General features: G+C 34.8%; 2 protein-coding genes across 2 annotated transcripts in view; both read left to right on the forward strand.

Annotated features, from left to right (window-relative positions):
* Nucleotides 1–11,567, forward strand: part of cdk18 (cyclin dependent kinase 18) — a 171,197-nt gene extending 159,630 nt beyond the window's left edge. The window contains exons 14-16 of the mRNA XM_056468214.1: nt 270–360; nt 500–577; nt 8,279–11,567. Of these exons, the coding sequence (XP_056324189.1) occupies nt 270–360; nt 500–577; nt 8,279–8,313 (204 nt within the window). The 3' untranslated portion in view covers nt 8,314–11,567. The remainder of the gene's footprint in view (nt 1–269; nt 361–499; nt 578–8,278) is intronic.
* Nucleotides 11,568–15,177: 3,610 nt separating this feature from the next.
* mfsd4aa (major facilitator superfamily domain containing 4Aa) overlaps nt 15,178–20,672 on the forward strand; it is a 33,559-nt gene continuing 28,064 nt past the window's right edge. The window contains exon 1 of the mRNA XM_056468632.1: nt 15,178–15,545. Coding sequence (XP_056324607.1) covers nt 15,256–15,545 — 290 coding nt within the window. The 5' untranslated portion in view covers nt 15,178–15,255. The remainder of the gene's footprint in view (nt 15,546–20,672) is intronic.

The following is a 20,672-nucleotide window of genomic DNA, read 5'->3' on the forward strand; positions in this document are numbered from 1 at the left end:
GCAGCTGGAAGGGCATCCGCTGCGTAAAACATATATTGGATGAGTTGGCAGTTCATTCCACTGTGACGACCCCTGATTAATATTAATAAACTAATAAAGGGACTAAGCCAAAAAATAAATGAATGAAATGCATTACCCAATCACTGATCACTAATTTTAATCCAACCAGGTCATAAAAATACACACACAGCACAAAAACCCCGAAAAAATCTTGCATTAAAAGCTTATTAAATCTGCTCTTTTATCTCCTTTGTTTTGTTCCTGTGCAGTATGACACGAAGCGCAGGATTTCCGCTGAAACGTCTCTGAGACACTCTTACTTCCAGACCCTGGGCGAGAACATCCACTCCATACCTGACAGTAAGTTCATTTCACAATCATTTCTGAAAAGTCTGCTTATATAACAGCACCTCAACACAAGCCTTACAGTCTGTCTTCTACCTCCACCAAACAAGACCGCTTTGATCATCACCCGCTTTGTCTTCTCTCGTCTCTCTAGCGTCATCCGTGTTTTCACTGAGGGAGATTCAGCTACAGAAGGATCCGGGACACCGGAGTTCAGTATTCCAGCCGCCGGGTATTCAATTCCATTGCTTTGACATTACTCATCTGCATCTGCAGACCACAACTTGATCATGTTTGGTCATGCATAAGATACACTGATCTCATTCCGTAAACCTGTAAGATTTAATTGTGCGTTAAAGTGCCCCATCACGCTTGTTAGAATATTACCTTTCATTTTGTGCATATTATAGCTTCTTGCATATGTAAAAGGTTTGCAAAGTTTTAGAGATCAAAGTGCATGATAGATAGTTACTGTCTATTAAGGTAAAACTGATACTAAAACAGTACTTCTTGGTTCTGTAACAAATTTGCATATGCTGGCCCGTAGCCAGGGGGATTCGAAAGACTGTCAAAGGTCCACAATTTGTCTAATAAATTAGCTCATTTGTCCTATTTTTGACTGCCTGTTGTGAAAATAGAACAAATAAGCTCATAAATTGTCAAAATAACCCATTGGCAAAGGCTTTAAGACCAGTGTTAGGCACAGAAATTACTTGTCACAAATAGTAACATAATAGAGTTACATAATTATAAAATTACCAGGGAAAGTAACTATTGTGTTACTTTAAACAAATCTAATTTGTTAGATGATTTTAAAATAAATACAAAACATTGTACACTAATCGGCAACATTTTAATGTAGTTGTTGTGCTGTACAATGAGACAACCAGAGTTTAAGTTTAGAACTTTTCGTCCTTTAATAGCAGAGCTCATGTTATTCCCTTCGTTCTTAAAGGGGAAATGAAGCACTCAGTCAAGTCTACATTATTTTGTAAATTGCTTTCCACTTTAATGAAAATATATAAAACAAACTCGATTAATGTAACCAATTAGAAGAAAACAGCATGTTTTACTATAGATTTTATACCTAGGGCGCCACTATCTTGGAATATCGCTGTGTCTGACGTCACAGGGTTGGTTTCGTTCCCTCAGCTAAACAGATACCTTGGAAGTAAAGGACTGAACACAGAGACTGTAAAGCCTAATTTAACCCAATGCATAAAATTGTGGACGTGGAGCTGGTGCAAATACAAGCATCAGATGTGTCTCTTATATAAAAAATATATATTGATTCTATTTTTCTTCTTTCCCCTTTTAATTACTGATTATTTGATGTGCTTTGCTCCACTCTCTGTATTACGCTGCCTGAATGCCTGTATGAGTTTCAGCCATGGTAGTAACGGACTGTATACAGAGACTGGACAGCCTATTGAACCCAATGCATAAAGCTGTGGACATGCATCACAGAGCTGGTGCAAATACAACAAATCCAAGTATTTAAGTGTCTTAGGTTGTGTATTTTCTTATTTTAATACCTTTCGTTTTATGCGGTTTGGTCCACTCGGTCATGCTGCTCCAGCACTGCCTGACGAGGGGATTTACATTCAGACTAAAGCAATGATTAAATGATATATATTTCCACAAAAGTGGAAACCAATTTACAAAATAATGTAAATTTGACTGAGTGCTTCATTTCCCCTTTAAGGCTGATTTATACTTCTGCATCAAGTAAACGCGTAAGGTACAGCACAGCCCTCGTGCGTAGTTGTAGTTTCAATTTATTTTGATATCTATGTGAAATAGATGATGCTTACACAGCACTAATAATGTGAGAGCATGTTTTTGGCCAAGAAAAGAAGTAAAAACAACTAACCTTCATTCCAATATACAGATATTTGTCAAACTAATTTTAGATAATCTTAATAGTTTGTTAAACTAGTAATAGCAGGTAAAACTACTTCTATTATAAAGCCGCGATCACGCTGCACTTTTCGCTCCATAGACTTTCATTCATAGGCATGCGAATGCCAGAAACATGTTTTGCATTTCACTGCATTCAAAAGTTCAAGCTGGGTGAATTCTTACCTGCGAAACCACATCAGGTTATCGCATGAGGTGAATAGAAGATCATTTAAAATAAGAAATTTAAAATATGGAGCAATCGCTTACTTTTATTAATGTCTAATCATTGTTTAACCCCGCCTCTTTTCACAGCACCATACTGCAGAATTTTGCAAGCACAAGCTGTAGTGTGAGCGCAGCTTAAGTCACTTTGGACAAAAATGTCAGCTAAATGTAATCTCCATGACTTTTCCAAAACCTTGTGGATTTTTCTGTTTTTCCAAAACTTTTCTATGCCTGGAAAATGCCAAGTCAAAATTCAATGACTTTTCCAGGTTTTCCATGAACGTGTGAACCCTGGACAAAACCCCCACAAAGAAACACGACACAGGAACATGAAAGGAACATAAAAACCTTCTGCCAGCTAGCGTTTCAGAAGTGTTATTGCAGAGCAACACAAACAGCACGAACAGCACACAAGAATAAATGCATGACTGCGCGCAAGGCAGGCACTGTGGGTCACACCGATCATCATCACTGGTTGGTTATGTGTCCCGCCCCAGCCCCAAACACACAGTCACCACAGAGAGAGAGGTCCAATGAGAGAGCTGCTGCTCGCATGAAAACCACTTAAGAGTTGTCAATTATAGTAACGCGCATTTTATTGTCAGTAACGGTAACTGCTTTGTAACGGGGGAAAACAGCAATTCATTTGATTACTCGTTACTGAAAAAAGTATCGCCGTTAGTAATGCTGTTTATTTATAGCGTCTTATTCCCATCATTGTTTAAGACCAAGTGGAATCTGACGTAAGTGAAGTCAACTTTCACAGAATCTTCAACATCACATCTTTAAATAATTTTTCAAAATGTGTTTTCTGGGCTTGTTCTAATAACTAATAACTGTAACTGGGCTTGTTCATACTTATTAGAACAAGCCCAGAAAACACATTTTGAAAAATTATTTAAAGATGTGATGAACTCAAAAGTTTTGCGGTTTGGATCATTGTTTTAGCAGTATTTAGATCTTTTAATATTTACAAATGTTATTGGAGACAGCCCTTTTAAACCCATGCATTTCTTGCATTTAAAATTCTTTCTATGTGCATATTAAAATGACCATGTCTTATTGTTTATCAGGCTCTTATGTCAAGAATATGCAGTTTGTGGGAAGTCATTCCAGGATCAAAAAGTCACTGTGAAATATTGATTATAAGGTCCACTTTTTGCAGTAATTTCACCAGGCTGGTTACGGGTCTGTAATTCTATAAAGGTTTCATTGACTGCCCATGAACAACATCTACTTTGAGAAGCTCTGGCAGGTGTGTTGAAGCAAGTTGGTTCTACACTCAGCAGGACACCGGCCCTGCAAGACCGAGTTTGGACACCCCTGCTCTAAGACAGAATTTATCAGAAACCAAATGCCCATTTAAATGAGTTAATTTTCAGTTGCAGATGCTTCTTTAGCACTTGAAAACCCATAAATAGTAATGGTGACATTTATAAATTAAATAAATTAAATTTGAGTCCTGATCCTTTGGGAGAGCAGGCAAACTGGCTTTCTTTCACAGCACAGAAAACAGCATCTTCTCGACATGTTGACACATGAACCAAAGTTTTTCAGTCTCATAAACAACTGCATTGTTTTAGTGTCTTAAATGTTCCCTAGTAGTTAAATGTTTCAGAAAGAAAGCAGCATGTCTATCGAAATGCTGGATTAACTCTCCTTTCTTGTACGGTTAGTTTGTGTAAATCTGATAAAGTTTGTGCACATCATGAGTTTACACTCTGAAAAGCCATTAGTTACTTAAAGGGATAGTTCACCTAAAACCGAAAATTCTGTCATTATTTACTCACACTTTACTTGTTTCTGTTTGAGTTTCTTTCTTCTGTTGAGCTCAAAATAAAGAAAAAAGCTGAAAACCTGTAACTATTGACATCCATAGTTGGAAAAATATACGATGGAAGTCGATGGTTAGAGATTTTCAGCTTTCTTTGAAATATCTTCTTGTGTTCAACAGAAGACTGAAACTCAGAAACATTTGGAATCACTTAAAGGCGAGTAAAAAGTGAGTAAATTTACATTTTTAGCTGTTTAATTCTTTAATTAAGCCTGTTTCCTTAAAAGTGACAAGATGACACTACTTAAAGGGAGTAAACCTGTTACCTATTAAGTTGACCTAACTCAGTTTTTATAATTAAATCACATAGTTCATTTATTTACTTTTAAGGCAACAGGTTTACTCACTTTTGTTTAAGTAAAGCCAACTAATCACTTTTAAAAGTAAGGGGTTTACTCACTTTTTAAAAAGTCAACTACTCCCTTTTTATAGTGTAAATATTAAAAATTTATCAATTATTTTTATTTTGTTCTGTAGTATTTATAATTAGGAGCATAGTTATTGTATTTTTTAATTTATTGAACCATTACGAGATTTTTTGCTTTTAAATTTTCATAATTATTTTAAAATGTTCAAATATAAGGTGACATAATTTGCAATGCTGACATTTGTATCAGTTTGTGCATGAGTCCTAATTCTTTGGTAGAGCAAAAGTGTATCTGCTTTCACAGCACAGAAAAAGAGAATATTTTTGACATGTCGACACATGAATCAAAGATTTGTTGTCTCATAATAAACAATTGCAGTGTTTGACCAGACTTCTAGAGCGAGTTCGGTGCTCAAGTCTGCATCGATGTGTGCTCGATATCAAGAACACATCCGCGAACTTTCACGCGTCCTCCATTCTTGCGGTCTTGAGTTTTGGAACTGAACTTTGACTGTTGATGATGATGTTACACGAGGACACAAGAATGCTGAAGAACACATATTGAGAAACAGCCTATGTCTAATAACAGCTTGATAAGCTGGCTCAGGTGTGTTTGATTATGGTTGGAGCTAAACTCTCCAGGACACCGGCCCTCTAGAACAGAGTTTGGACACCCCTGTCTTAGACCAATCAGACCAGGACATCTGACCAAATTATATTGCAAGTTATTGCAAAAAAAAAAGACAAACTACAAAATTTCTATTACATTTTATATGTTTTTTGTTTTTGTGCTTTTGATTTTTCCTGTTTATTAAAACTGTATTTCATATTTTTCCCTAATATTTTAATTTGATTTGACTATTTTTTGGACTTTGATCTTACAGAGTATATACAGGAATCAGAGAGTGAAATTCAATACCTTTTAAGACCTTTTTTTAACACTCTTTCCATATATTAAGCCCTTAAAACCAATTTAGGTTAAGCGGAAACACTGGTAATATTTTAGCTTGCAGTACATTTACTAAATATTAATGTAAGAAACTAATTCAAAACTAAAACATTACTCGTATACTAAATAAAAATCTATTAAATCTAGCCAATTCAGCAGGTTGGCGCCTATAGAACTGCAGAAATAATGGTGTTGCCTTGGTTACTGCAGTAACAAAGCAGCCTGATGTCCAATCTAGCAGGATTTTGGTTGATTTCATAAACTACACAGCATCCTGATGTTCGCTGTATTCAGGCAAACTTTAACACACAAACATATACTGCATAATCAAAAATGATATGATATGATATTTAAAACCCTGAAAAATAGCATTTAAGACTTTTTAATACTTTTTAAGGGCCTTAAATTTCTCTACATTGATTTATCAACTTTTAATACTTTTTAAGACCCCGAGGACACCCTGTCTTAAGTTGTTTTGTTAGATTAGTTCCAATTTTGTATTGACTAATCTAATGTATATCCACAAATATATTATTTTAAAGAATTCTATAGAAAATATGCATTTAAAAGAGAAATCTGTGAGGAGTGTGCCCATTTATTATAGATATTATTAATGTGTTTTTTGACTTTAGATGTGAACCTATTGTAAGAGACCTCCAAAAAAAAAGTAAAAACTTATGTCGAGTTCAGACTGCATGATTTTAGCCCTGATTTGACTCTCCGACAGGTTTTGAGAAATCGCAGACAAATGCCTGAAATCACAGGCAAATCAGTGCTCGTTCATACGAGTAACACAGTGTCAATTATCAAAGATGCGATCTGAGAGAATCACCGATGAGTTTGGCATGCTAGATATCTGGAGCTGTCTGTGATTTAAAAAATCATACCGCGTAAAATGTGTTCTGATTGAAAATAACATCGATCACCTACAGCCAATGAGAGAGCAGCATATCTGCAGGCCAGCGGGAGGCTGAAGGGAAGTCAAAAGGGCTTCTTTTCTGTCTATGTGGAGTCAAGAAATGGAGGAAAAACTAGTGTAAATTTGGCAGGATCACCCGTGTCTATTTGACGTGTCATCTGAGCAATACCACGACTGGTTGAAAAAGAAAAAAAAAAAGTTGAAGAGAAATCGCTAATTCCCTAAAAAGTGAGCAAAATAAGTACATTTTCTACCACACTAAAGGCTTTCTCATTCTGTAGTTAACAGTGGTGGAAAGAGCACTAAAAAACATTCTTACGTAAAAGCACCATTACTTGCCTAAAAATGTAATGCGAGTAAAAGTATCTGTTGTAAATATTACTCAACGCGTGAGTAAAAAGTAGCCCTTTTAAAAGTACTCAAGAGTAGTAGGTAGTGAGTATTACACTATAAAAAGCCGATGCATTTGTAATTTGTGGATGTGTGTAAATGTAACATTCTGTAGTGCATTTAGTTATTGACCAGCAGACACACAACATCATACGAGGATAATATTAGGTTAGATTTAGGTTGTGATGTCAGGTGACCAAAATTCATTGTCTACCCAGGGTCTAAGAAAAACGTTATTTTAATGTCCAATAACGATGTCAAATAACAGTGATATTTGGTTGATTTTAGGTTCTGTTAGAAAGTGGCTTTAGCCCAACATCTTAAACCAGCATCATGTTGACGTCAAATACTGATGTTTATTTGTTAGGTATGGCAACCAAAATCCAACATCCGATAGACATCATACTGGTACTGTAACGTTAACACAAAATCAAGCTGTAACATCATTAGACGTTGATATTTGGTTGATTTTAGTTTGGACGTTGGGTTCTGACTCGATTTTCATTTCCAAACAAAATGCATTGTCCCCACAACGTTGGGGTACAACGTCAATCTGACGTCATGTTGACGTCTTGTGCTTGCTGGGTGTTTAAGGCCTTGTCATCATATAGTAAAACTTTCATCATCTTCTCATCAGTGATATGCACCTGATGAACGTGTGTAAAGTTTTTGGACATCTTGAACATTTTTAATGCTTCCAAACAGTTTGCTGCAATTATAAATCGCCCATGTCTTGAGGTAGATCATTATGATGGGAATTACTTTCTATGTGTGATTTGATTGGACGCAACTTTTGATTTTTCTAATCCCCATAGACAAGAAATAATAGTGACTGCAGGTTGAAGGAAAATAGCAGAGTAAAAGTACCAATACTGTACTAAAAATATACTCAAGGGAAAGTTAAAGTACACATTTTAAAACTACTTGGTAAATAACAAATTCTGAGAAAAACTACTCAATCACAGTAATTTGAGTATTTGTAATTAGTTACTTTACACTATTGGTAGTAAATAACAAAAGATATACTACGTGACCTCGCGTTGTTTCAACGTCACTTCTCGCGGCTGTGATATGTAGCTTGTGAACCGAGACAAAGTTGTCTGCGATTCTCCTATTGTAAAGTCATGCAGTATGAACCTCCCTGTCCTGATCCATCTAGCAGTGTAAACACAGCAGCGACAAAACTCTACCGCAGATAGTCATGCAGTGTGAAAACATCTGTGACGCAACTACTTTGACAATCGTGCAGTTTGAACTCGACATTAGAGCATAATGGGGCATTTTAATACATACTCACATCATGTTCTCCTGCAGATCTGTCTAACGTGTGATTTTCTCCAATCCCAGGTCGAGGCAAGAACCGTAGACAAAGCATATTCTGAGGAGAGGAATCAAAAGCGGTGCGCATGAAGAGATCGGCAGAACAAAAACACTATGAAGCAGCTTTGTTTCCTCATGCAAAACACCAATGCATGTATCCATTCATATATCCACATTTATTACAGTCAGTACTTCAGTAAAACAGACTGAAATGAAGTAAATCAGCCTAGTTTTACCAATACTCAATCTCTATTATAGTCATTTCCAAACCTAAACCCATGATCTTGAACCTCACAGCTATAGGCTACTCAATGAAGAGACATTCGCAATGTCTAGACTTGAGTTGGCCTGGATTTAGTAGTACTTTCAGGTGTGCAGATTTAGTAATTTTAATTGTATGTGTGTGTGTGCGTGTGTTTATGTGCAAGAAACATGACCTACTTTTCCCATTTAGTGAAAATTCCTCCATTTCAGTTTGAGGTTTGACTTGTTTTGCCATTTGTGTTTGATTGATAGTTGGATGAGCTCACATTATGGTTTACTTTACAACCATTCATCCTGTACTATAATATTTAGATGGTAAATTGTCATAAATATTTGAGCCATTGAATAGAGAATTACTTGAATTTTTTCATGATACCATTGAATTCTGACTATATAAGGTGCTGCAAGTGATTTTTTTTTATTTAAAAAAATCCCCATTTACTATTGTCATTCGGTGATTTTTTTCAATGAATTAAATCGATCTGATACAAGGAGATTCACATTATGAAGCATGAAACGATTATATGTATAAAATTATTATTATCATTATGTATTATTATTAGAATTATTACCCCTCCTGTTAAATGTTAATTATTTGATATTTTCCCCCCCAAGTTCTCTGTACCGGTGTGAAGATTTTTTTTTCCAACATTTCTAAACATAATAGATTTAATAACTAATTTAAGCGCAATTGAAGATTGAAGTTTTTGAAGCGCAATTGAAGATTGAAGTTTTAATCGTAAAAGAATCATTCATATGAAATGGTTCTCTAAAATGATTCAGTTGAACTGCTGAAACTCTCCTTCAAAGATGATTTGCATAAAACCACAAAAAGCAGTCTTAACTTAAATTTAACCTTTTTAACTTTTTAAAACTCGTTGTTTTAAATGATCTAAACAACATTGTTTTATGCAAATATAACACATTTCCAACCTCTCCCCTATGAAACACACCTAAATCAACTCATCAGAACATTAGAAGAGACTCCGCAACCTGAAGTTAATGGGTATGATAAGGGAGACACCGATAATATGTACTGTTGGTGTGCCTACAGGAACAGGGTTGGGAAACAATGGTGCACGTAACCATTTGTGGCATCATAGACATAAATATTTTATCAATTTTTTCTTTTAAAAATGATCGCTTTCTGGCCATCTGATATTAGCTATGGATATACACTACCTGACAAAAGTCATCGGTTCCAGTTGTAAGAGCAACAAATAATAACTTAACTTCTAGTTGATCATTTGGAAAAGTGGCAGAAGGTCAATTTTTCAGATGAATCATCTGTTGAACTGCATCTGAATCATCACAAATACTGCAGAAAACCTAATGGAACCCGCATGGATCCAAGATTCTCACAGAAATCAGTCATGTTTGGTGAAGGAAAAATCATGGTTTGGGGTTACATTCAGTATGGTGAGAGATCTGCAGAGTGGATGGCAACATCATCAGCCTGAAGTATCAAAACATTTGTGCTGCCCCTTACATTACAAACCACAGGAGAGGACAAATTCTTTAGCAGGATAGCCCTCCTTCTCATACTTCAGCCTCCACATCAAAGTTTCTGAAAGCTAAGAAGGTCTAGGTGCTCCAGGATTGGCCAGCCCAGTCACCAGACATAAACATTATTGAGCATGTCTGGGGTAAGATGAAGGAGGAGGCATTGAAGACGAATCTTGATGAACTCTGGGAGTCCTGCAAGAACGCTTTCTTTGCCATTCCAGATGACTTTATTAATAAGTTATGAGTCATTGCAGAGATGTATGGATGCAGTCCTATAAGCTCATGGAAGTCATGCAAAATATTCATTCTGTTTCCACTGCACCATGACTTTATATTCTATACTGGACATTATTTCTGTTAAAGTCAGATCCTACTGTCCTAATAATTAAAAATCAAGGTATGGTCATATTTTATTTAGCTAAAATATGCGTAATCTATATCATATTAGGCACTTCTGATACCAAATGATCAGCTAGAAGTCAAGTTATTATTTGTTTATCCTAAAACTTAGGCAACAAGACTTTGGTCAGGTAGTGTATATTGCGATCATAATTTTCAAACGCATTACAACGCTTTGTAAACGTTTGTTAACAACATTTGTTGAGCTCCCAGTACAGTTTGATTGAGTGCTAAGGAAGCAGATTCCCATCCTGTTCACAAAATGATTGACAAGACTGATCTAATTTTTAATTGGTTAGGAAGGAGCTGTGGTACTCCAACAGCCACACACAAAAAAAATCACTTTCAGCATCTTTAACTTAGTTAGTAATTTACAATATCATCAAAAGGTGCCTTTTGCAGACCATAAGAGATGATGGGGGCCAATTTTACGCCTTTAAAAAAATATCTACTACAATTTCTCAAGGATCTTGGTCCTTTCAAGTAATTGCACAAGCAGTTATTGGTTTTGCCATTTAAGCTAATTGCTACTCTGTATTTGCACATGGCATGCAAGTGTCCTGGAATTGAAACCTAATTTTGTTCACTTTCTCCTACTGTATCTTGTAGTTTTAAAATCAACGCACTATGACTCTTTATTGTAAACGGCACTGAGCACATGCTAGTGGAGAAAAACTCAAAGCTTGACCTCCAGGGAACAGAAATGCTATTGAAAATGACTGACAAAGAAAAAAATATATATATATAATGACTTATAAGGAACTTAGTTTAACATCACTGCAGCAGTGGCACTAATTTATGTGTTTTGTGGTAAATGAGAATATTTTAAATACTCTATTGAGAAGAATTAATATATAAATATATGTATTTTGACAGGTGTTTATTCTCAGTGAAATTTTGACAGAAAAAAAATAAAGAAAGAACCATATTAAATGCTCTTAGATGATGTCTAAATGTTTTATAAAAGATTTAGATTTTTGTATGAGATGTGATATTAAATATTTTGTGTGATTTGTCTATTCTATTATGATATTCTGAAGCTGAATGTATTGTGACTGCGAAAATGCCAAAAGTAATTAAATAATAAACTAAATAAATGACGTTGAGTTGGACCATGGGAATGTTTCCATCCTCGTCTCAAACAATGGTCTTACTGTCTTGCATGGTGCTGTTTGTCATTAGTACACTTCACAAAGTAAACTAAAACAAGGACTTGGTTTTGGCAATATGCTAAGTGATTATACACTGCAGGGCACACAGATATACAACTGTGTTTAAATGAATATGTTTGTATCACATTGCTAAGATAACGCTTGAAAAAGACGTATAAGAACTTTTCCCAACCTGTCATATCATTACGCTGGAAATGAAACATACAGTAAACCACGAGCCTCCAAACATGATGTCGCCTCAGGCAGCAATGCGTGATTTCTTTCCCTCGGTTTTGTTAGTTTTGATAGCGAATTATGTGGGAGGACGAACTCGCAGAGAAACACACCTGTCGCACGAATCAGTTTCTTTTTGTTTTGGGTGTTTGAATCTTTTAGCGAATCGGTTCTTTTGAGTCACCACACGTTTGAAAACGCCTGAGGAATTGATCGCCTCACGATAGAGTTGGAATCGTTTTAGCGAATCAATTCGTTTTAGTTGGGAAAACTTCACGTGTTTCCAGAAATATTTAAAGGAATATTTCATCTAAAAATGAACATTTTATATTAGTTTTACTATCCTGTTGCTTCAAGTTATAAAAAAATCTAGGTGGCTTTTTCTTCTTTAGCAGAACATTAAATACAATACAGGACCAAAGTCCTGCTCAATTTACATTTTTTTCCCTGAATGTTCTTTGTTTGTTAGTCATGACAGGTTTGTCTTTTTTCTTATTTTTTACATAAAGAGAACTTGTCTTTAGATAATTTTATCGTGACGTACATCCAACTGAAATGGTCTTAAAATGAGAAAAAAACGGTGCATGATTTTGTTCATAGGGAACCAATTGGGTATATGCATATGGACTTATAATTTTCAGCCAGCCATCCCCAGGGCTTCCAGTGAACTGTCTCATAAAATTGCAACGTTTAAGGTTTGATTTCTTTAAAAATCAGCGATCTTCACCACCTGATAGATATATGATATGAAGTGGGTCTCAGACTTGACAAGAAGCACTGCATTAAGTTCCATTTTCCCCTGCCATGTCTTTAAAATATGACCATTTATTTTACCCTAGTATTTTCAATGTTTGGTCCTCCATGTTGCTGGTTGAGATTTGGGCTAACAACCCACCCCGTAAAAGTTAGATGTTACGAATCACCAACATGGTGTGGCAAAATATCAACTTCGATATAAACAGCCCTGGGAGTAAATAAGTAAGTATTTTCAATGAAGTTTACTGGTACTGGTACTGACAGTGGTAGCGGTTACACAGTCTTTCATCTCGTTTTATGCTTGAACAACTAAATGAATGCTTAAGTCTATTTAACTGAATGTATTGTAATTACATTACAACATTGATGCTGTAAAAGCAAGCCTGTGAAATTGAAAATAGTCACATTAAGCTTTTACCGGAGGTTTATCATTGGCTGAAAAACACTAGCTGTGCGTAAAGCCCATGCACAGATACAAGCACAAGTATTACTCTAAAGAAGTGTACACTTTGATTTCATTCCATTTACAAAATTAAAAAACCTCAGATAAACAATTCATGGAACATTCTGGGAAGGCTTGTTTTGGTAAAACCCAGCCCAATCTCACAAGGAAACCTAACTATTTTATATATAGTCAGAAAAGTGGGTAAATTGTTTGATTTTATACAACTTTACTGATATGAAAACATACACTTTTTTTAAATGAGCCGTGCTTACAAACCACACGCCTCAATTTTCTCATTTGGTTTGAATTTCCATAAGATTGCATTGCCATATGGGAATGTTGAGTACGTGGGTAGGGTCACAAAAAAAAACTAAATACACATTGAGGAATAACAAAACTAATACCAATTTCCTGACAATAAAATGAGGACTTATGAAGCATGAGGATGATGATCAGTGCAAGAAACTGAAAAATCAGTAAAAAAACATATCCACAACTTTGACAGAGTTGAGTGCATTCATGGCAGTCTAGAATGCAAACTTCCTGCTGTATAGACGTTTCAAATCTAATATGAACGCATTTTTCTTTTGTTGTATCTAGTACCATATTAATGAACAATTCGACAACTGTGTAAACAGACAGCATCAATTCTGTTAGAAATAATTATAGAACAAATATCTTGTGCCCCAGACAGAAAGGTACATATATATATATATATATATATATATATATATATATATATATATATATATATATATATATATATATATATATATATATATATATACCATTTTGACACTGCATTTATATATATATATATATATATATATATATATATCTATATATACACACACACACTGCCGGTCAAAAGTTTGGGGTCAGTAGGATTTTGATGTTTCAGTAGGATTTTTAAATGTTTTAAAATAAGCTTCTCCTGCTCACCAAGGCTGCGTTTATTTAATCAAAAATACAGTACACATTGTAAAGTTGTGTAATGTTATTGCACTATAAAATAACTGTTCAAAAGTAGTTTATCAAATTTTATTAAATCATTTATTCCAGTGATTTTAAAGATGAATTTTCAGCTTCGTTACTCCAGTCTTCAGAGTCACATGATTCTTCAGAAGTCACTCTAATATTAATTATTATTATTATTATTATTATTAATGGTAATAGTTATAAAAGCAATAATGACTGGAGTAATAATTTCATTTGAAACTAGTCATCTATCAAATTTAAAGCATTCACCCTACATTTTGAATTCACACTTAATGATAGGTAATATATGCATGTTATATAGTTTTCAAGATAAGCTTTAAGTTTTGGAAAAATGCAGGCCTACTAGCAAATGTCCCACCTGTGGGATAGTGACTGTTCAGGCCCGTAGCCGTGGGGGGAACCGACCCCCACTGACAAAGATACACAGATTTGTCCCATACATGCTATGCCATCATGGTGAAAATAACCCACTGAAAGAGGCTTTAAGATTAAGAAGAATCCTCTGCTAACAAATATTTTTCATGAGTACAACATCCAGCTGTGCAAGAAAACACAATCATACGAGAAGTCATCTTTACTGTACACATTTTACAATTAACTTTTATTTTAAATCTTGGACTTTATTCTTGAAACAAAAAATTACCAATGAAAAGTTGTGAAGCACCAAAAGCGGCTCATATGAAAATTGATTTGAATACTATTTTGGCTAAAATAGTCAAAAAGTGTGGTTATGATGACCATCCGACAAGCTAAATTTAAATAATGCTTAAAATGTCACTAAATTGCTGTTTTTAAATAGAAAATGAGGCATATATTTGCTAAACGGTCCACATTTAGAGAAAAAAGAACCACCTCTCTCCTCAGGCTGACTATGGGCCTGCAGTTAAAGGGTTAAAAGATGAAGTCATCTACATTTAGGGTGGCCTGGTGGTGTTTAGATGAACTATCTCATTTGAAATACTAAGCGTTATTTACAGTATTGGTTAATTGGGTGTTTGAATTTTGCATTAAAACGATTCCTACACGTTTTGAGTTTGAATTCTGCATATTAAGATCATAAAAAAAAAACACATTGATAAAACACCATAACACACTTCCGAAATGTTACCCCCAACGCCTCTCCACATCAGTCGTTTTGACCGAATCTTTTAAAAGAACCGCTTTGAATGAACGACTCGTTTGGGAGTCGGACAAGCATCGTCGCTCTGGTCGCTCTGAGCACGCGACTCTCCGCTCAGACAAGTTTTCTCATGCCTAAGAAGAATTGCAAATGCTCCAGAGACACTTCAGAAAGTTTCTCCAGCATGACTTATCTGCTCAACGAACGGATCTGCGCGTTATTCCGCAGTAACTGGCAGCATACCCTCACGTACTGGAGTGTTTTCTTCAGTTTTGGACTGTGTGTCGCTTTTTTGGGTCCGACCATCCTGGACCTGAGGTGTCAAACTCAGTCCACTTTACAGGAGATCACCCTGGTCTTCTTCTCCCAGCAGTTTTTCCTCTTTCTTGGAAGCACAATTGGAGGATTCTTCAGTAAAACGTGAGTGTTTTGGCGAGATTCTGATGGAAACAGAATTAAACTGCACTTTATATTGAGTGGTTGACAAATATTTCAGTAGCATGACTTGCTTTAGCCTAATTAAGTATAACAATATTATAAAATAAGTGTTTAAGTATTATACACGCAGTTATTATGACTTTATATTAATGCAATGTACCATTTTTGTACTTAAAAATGTATCAACATAGTTTTTTGAGTGATCCTACATGCAGTTTCCTCTATAAATGTGTCCATTTTTGATAATAAATGTCTGTGGTAAATAAAATAAAGTTTGCACCAGTTATATGTCAACTTCCCTATCTTAACATATTATTTACAGATGTGTTTTTACAGAAAGGTCTTTAATTACTACCCTAGTTCCATTTCACACACAAAAAAGAGGAACTGAGAGAAAAGAGGGCTTTCAAAGAATCAATTAAAGTCAGATTTCTTTGAATATTTTGACCTACATTGGTGGTAATCATCTTTATTGAGGCCATTAATATAATGACTGATTTATTTGGTTCATGAGTAATTCTGATTGCTCAAATGCAGGGTCAAAACAGTATAATTAAGGATTATTAGAATAAGAGAAACAGGAGTTTTTGTTTTCCCCACATTTACACTTCCTCATAAGATTAAACATTTGAAATGCACATGTAAATAGGACCGGAAATCTTTATTTAATTATTTATTTGGCATGCTTTAATCATCATGAATGCTATCATTATCAGTTTTGTGATAAATACTTTAGACTTCTCCGTGGCCTCTGTCTGGAAGAGCCTGTAGTGGTCATGTGCTCATTAAAGTCATTCAGTCTTAGTTATCTGGGACTTGAGCCATAAAAACTCTCGCTTCCCTGCTGTTGTTTTGCCTTACAGATAAAGACATGATAAAGTTCACTTATGTGAAGTTCCTTTTCATTCAAAAATACCTTTACCATGAGGATTTGGAACTAACCAAAAAAAAGATTTTAAAAACTACTTATTTGGCCTATTTTAAAGGTCCGTACTGGCCCAATACTCCTATAAGTTTCATTTTCTCATCAGTTGCAATAGAATAACCTTTGCAAAAATTATGATAGAGACATTTTTCTTTTTTCCTATGATTACTGACATGTGCAGGAACCACCAAAATTAATTACAGCAACCTAGAACACAGAACCTAAAAGGTAGACAGACTTTCAAATTTGAGTTTACAAAAAAAAAGCACCTCTTTTTTTGGAGGAGTTTATCATGGCACAGACAACATCTACAATTATTTTAATCGCTTTCAACGTAGTTTTATGAAAATTCAAAGGGTTTAGTTTAAAATGATACCAAACTTTTGCATTTACACCTCTGCATGTGGATTTGGGAAGCTTTTGAATTTTATCCAGGCAGAAACCCCAAAATAGCACTTGACTTTAAGAGGTTAAAATGAGTGGAACCAACACATTCCTTAAGGTTTTTTTGGGGACAACTCAATTGTTTTATGTTAAATCCACTTAAGTTTGTGAAAACTATCAAGTTAACTTAATGAAGGAATTGTGTGGAACCCAGCATTTTATACAGTGAATACTTGCTTTTTTGATGTCACAGTTTCACATTCAGGCGACACGGTGGCTTAGTGGTTAGCACTGTTGCCTTACTGCAAGAAGGTCGCTGGTTCGAGTCCCGACTGGACCGTTTGGCAATTCAGTGGGTTTCCTCTGCCTGCTGTGGTTTCCCCCCCAGTCCAAAGACATGCGCTATAAACTAAATTGACCATAGTGTATGAGTGTGTGGTATATGGGTGTTTCCCAGTACTGGATTGCAGCTGGAAGGGTACCCGCTGCGTAAAACATATGCTGGAATAGTTGGTGGTTTATTCTGCTGTGGTGACTGAAGGGATCTCATATCAAGGATTAACTGGATGGTTTTTTAAACAAACGTTTCCTTGGCATAGATGTTGCTAGTGATAATCAGTATGTCAATTGGTTTATAGTTTGTTTTGTCGGTCACCCTTCATTTAAACTGTACCAAAGAAATGTTCCACGCATACTGCTGATAGAAAAACAAGGAAATAAAAGTGATTCTGCTGAAGTATCATGTTTTGATCTTCAGATCTTAGAATTGCTTTTGTTTGAAAACTAGGAGGTAAATACATCTGCTGTAGGTAAATTGAATAAACTAAATTGGCTGTAGTGTATGAGTGTGAAGGTGTATGGGTGTTTCCCAGTACTGGGTTGTGGCCTGATAGGTATCCACTGTGTAAAACATATGCTTGAATAGTTGGTGGTTCATTCCGATGTGGTGACTTCTGAAATGGAGACTAATGTGAAGAAAAATGAATGAATGAATGAAAACTAGGACTGAAATAATACGAAGTCTTTCTTTAAATATTTTGCTTTGTCGTTTATTTTGTGGTTTCGCAAAATACAGTTTACACTTGCACTGTAAAACCCAACAGTCGACTTTATCAAATGAAATGAGTGTAGTTAACTCAAAAATGACTGAAAGTTAATTCTACTCATTTGAAAAGAGTTTTGAACTCAGTGTTGAAGGTAATGAGTTAATTAAATACCTTACTACTTCAACTTAAATGGAGTAAGTTCACAGTACTCGTATAGATTCGTCTTTAACTCAAATAGTTTGTAGCAATCGGTTTCCTCAAACGGTTTGGGTTGTTTTAACTTATTGGGTTTTACAGTTCTCAGTTGGTTTGAGTTCTCTTCATTTATTGGGTTTTACTGTGCTCAAATTGCATCGTTTACTCAAATGGATTAAGTTCACAGTACTCATTAGGATTAGTTTTTGATCTTAAATGGTTTGTTGCAATCGATTTGAGTTACCTTAGCTTTTGGGGTTTTACAGTGTAGTTTCACACTGTAAAAAAATGCTGGCTTCCACACAATTCCTTCATGTTGTTCTAACACAAACCAATTAAGTTAACATAATTGTTTTTACAAATCTAAGCGGACTGAACATAAAACAATTAAGTTGTCCTAAAAACAACTAACAAGCAGCAAAAATAATTATTTGACTGTATATAAGCATTCATTTTTGAAAAGTATTTTATAAATTTTCATTTATTATTATTTCTACGTTTCATTTATTTACCATTTATAGATTTTCAATCCAACATTTACACAAGTTCTAAAAACCGGAGCACCCAAAGGAAACCCACGCCAACAGGGGGAGAACATGCAAACTCCACACAGAAAAGCCAACTGAACCAGCGAGACTCGAACCAGTCCTTTCTGCTGTGAGGCGACAGCGCTAACCACTGCGCCACCATGCAGCTGATTTACCATAACGTATATGTTTAATTCTGATGAGTGTTGTCATCAGGATATGATATTTTATCATCTTGCCCAGCCCTATTGTAAACTTGTGCTTTCCGTGTCAGACTACCTTTTCTGTTTATTTCCTCCTTACAGATAACATTAGCTTGTTTATCTCTGTAGATTTGTACACACGTGTTCTCTGTTACTTATTAAAGAGTTAAACGGCTTTCATTTCTCTTTTCCCCCACAAACATGCCAGCGTGTCCTATTTAATATAGCACAAAGTGCAAAAATACTAATACGTTTTTACCATAGTTTACAGAAGATATACGCCTATTAAAATATCATGAAGTAAATGAATAATGTATATATTATTAAAAAAAAACACATCAGGCACTAATTATATCTTTCTACTGTCACTATCATTCAAACCAATAGATTTTGCTCATTTGTCACCAATAAGTTTTTAATGATTTATTTAAATAAAGAAATAAAAGCATGTGTAGGTAAAGGCCAGAATAAGTTAAATCATTTAATATTTACATGCATGTATGTGTTACACTTAATGGTGATAAAACCAGGCCTGCCACGATAGTCATTATATGGACTTGCCGCACAACACACAGACATGACCTCAATCACTTTTGATAATGCAATATATATCACACATACATAAAAACTAATTCTAGCAACATTTTAGCTGATTGTGCAACATCTCTATCGCTATTGGAGGTGTCAGTGTCAGTGTGGTTAAAAAAACACTAGTATTTATTTATTAGGCATGGGCCAGTATAAGATTCTGACGGTATGATAACCTTGGATAAAAATATCATGGTATTGGGATTATTACTGTGATCACTAAAATAAGTTCTTTTAAAATGTAAAAAACAACAACGTTCCCCCCATTAAACACAATATATTTTATTTTAAGAAACATTTCAAATATTTTGGACCATTAGCTTTTAATGTAGAGGGTCCTTTTCTGCTGCAGATACTGTTGCCCTAAAAACTAAACAAAATAATTGTGAAAAACATGTAAAAAACATGTAAAAAAAAAACTTACATGTATACCTTAGGAATGGTATAACAGAAAACTTTGGCGGTTTTAAAACCTTGACTTTTCCAAACCGTGGTAAACCTTGAAACCGCTTATCGTCCCATGCCTAGTATTTACTATGAATTACTTTGGTATATTTTCATGTGGGTGTTTGACAACTGAAAATACTGTAGATCTGCTAGCAGATATCGCAGCCTCTGTTACTTTTTAACTTGCACTTTTTTGCTAACATTTATTATTTTTTGTTTAGCATATGCGTTTTCACATTCTGATTCCAATACCTGACTACTAAATTGTTGAAATTATAGAATAATAGAATATCGAAGAATAAAATATGATGTGAGCTTTAGAGGAGTGTGCTTGTATTGTGATGATATTATATTGTCATTCTGGCATTATATAATGATGAGTGGCATAAAATGGTCTTCGAATGAAAATAATATTGTTTATCGCAATAGATTTTTGGTGCACTATATCGTACAACAGAAAGTCATATCATGACAGGCCTAGATAAAACACTATTTCTCATATTTTGACTTTTATTTTCCTTAAAAGTTATTTGTAAAGTCAAAGTAGGCAATTTTCTTGCATTTTTAAATCTGTATTCTGTCTATTAAAAGAGTTTAGTACGTTTATTTTTAATGCAAAACACCAAAGTGGTTTCACAGTTTTTATGTGCTCTAGTTCCTCTTAATAAAGAGGATTTGAAACCTGAAATTTGAAAAGAGTTTTGTTAAAGAGTCAAAGATGAAGAGAAGTCCCATTTTAGTGTTTTGTTTCACTTAAATTTAAGAAAGTGATTTCATACATACACATAGAAAGC

The sequence above is a fragment of the Danio aesculapii genome, chromosome 11, assembly GCF_903798145.1.
Source record: "Danio aesculapii chromosome 11, fDanAes4.1, whole genome shotgun sequence".
NCBI lineage: Eukaryota > Metazoa > Chordata > Actinopteri > Cypriniformes > Danionidae > Danio > Danio aesculapii.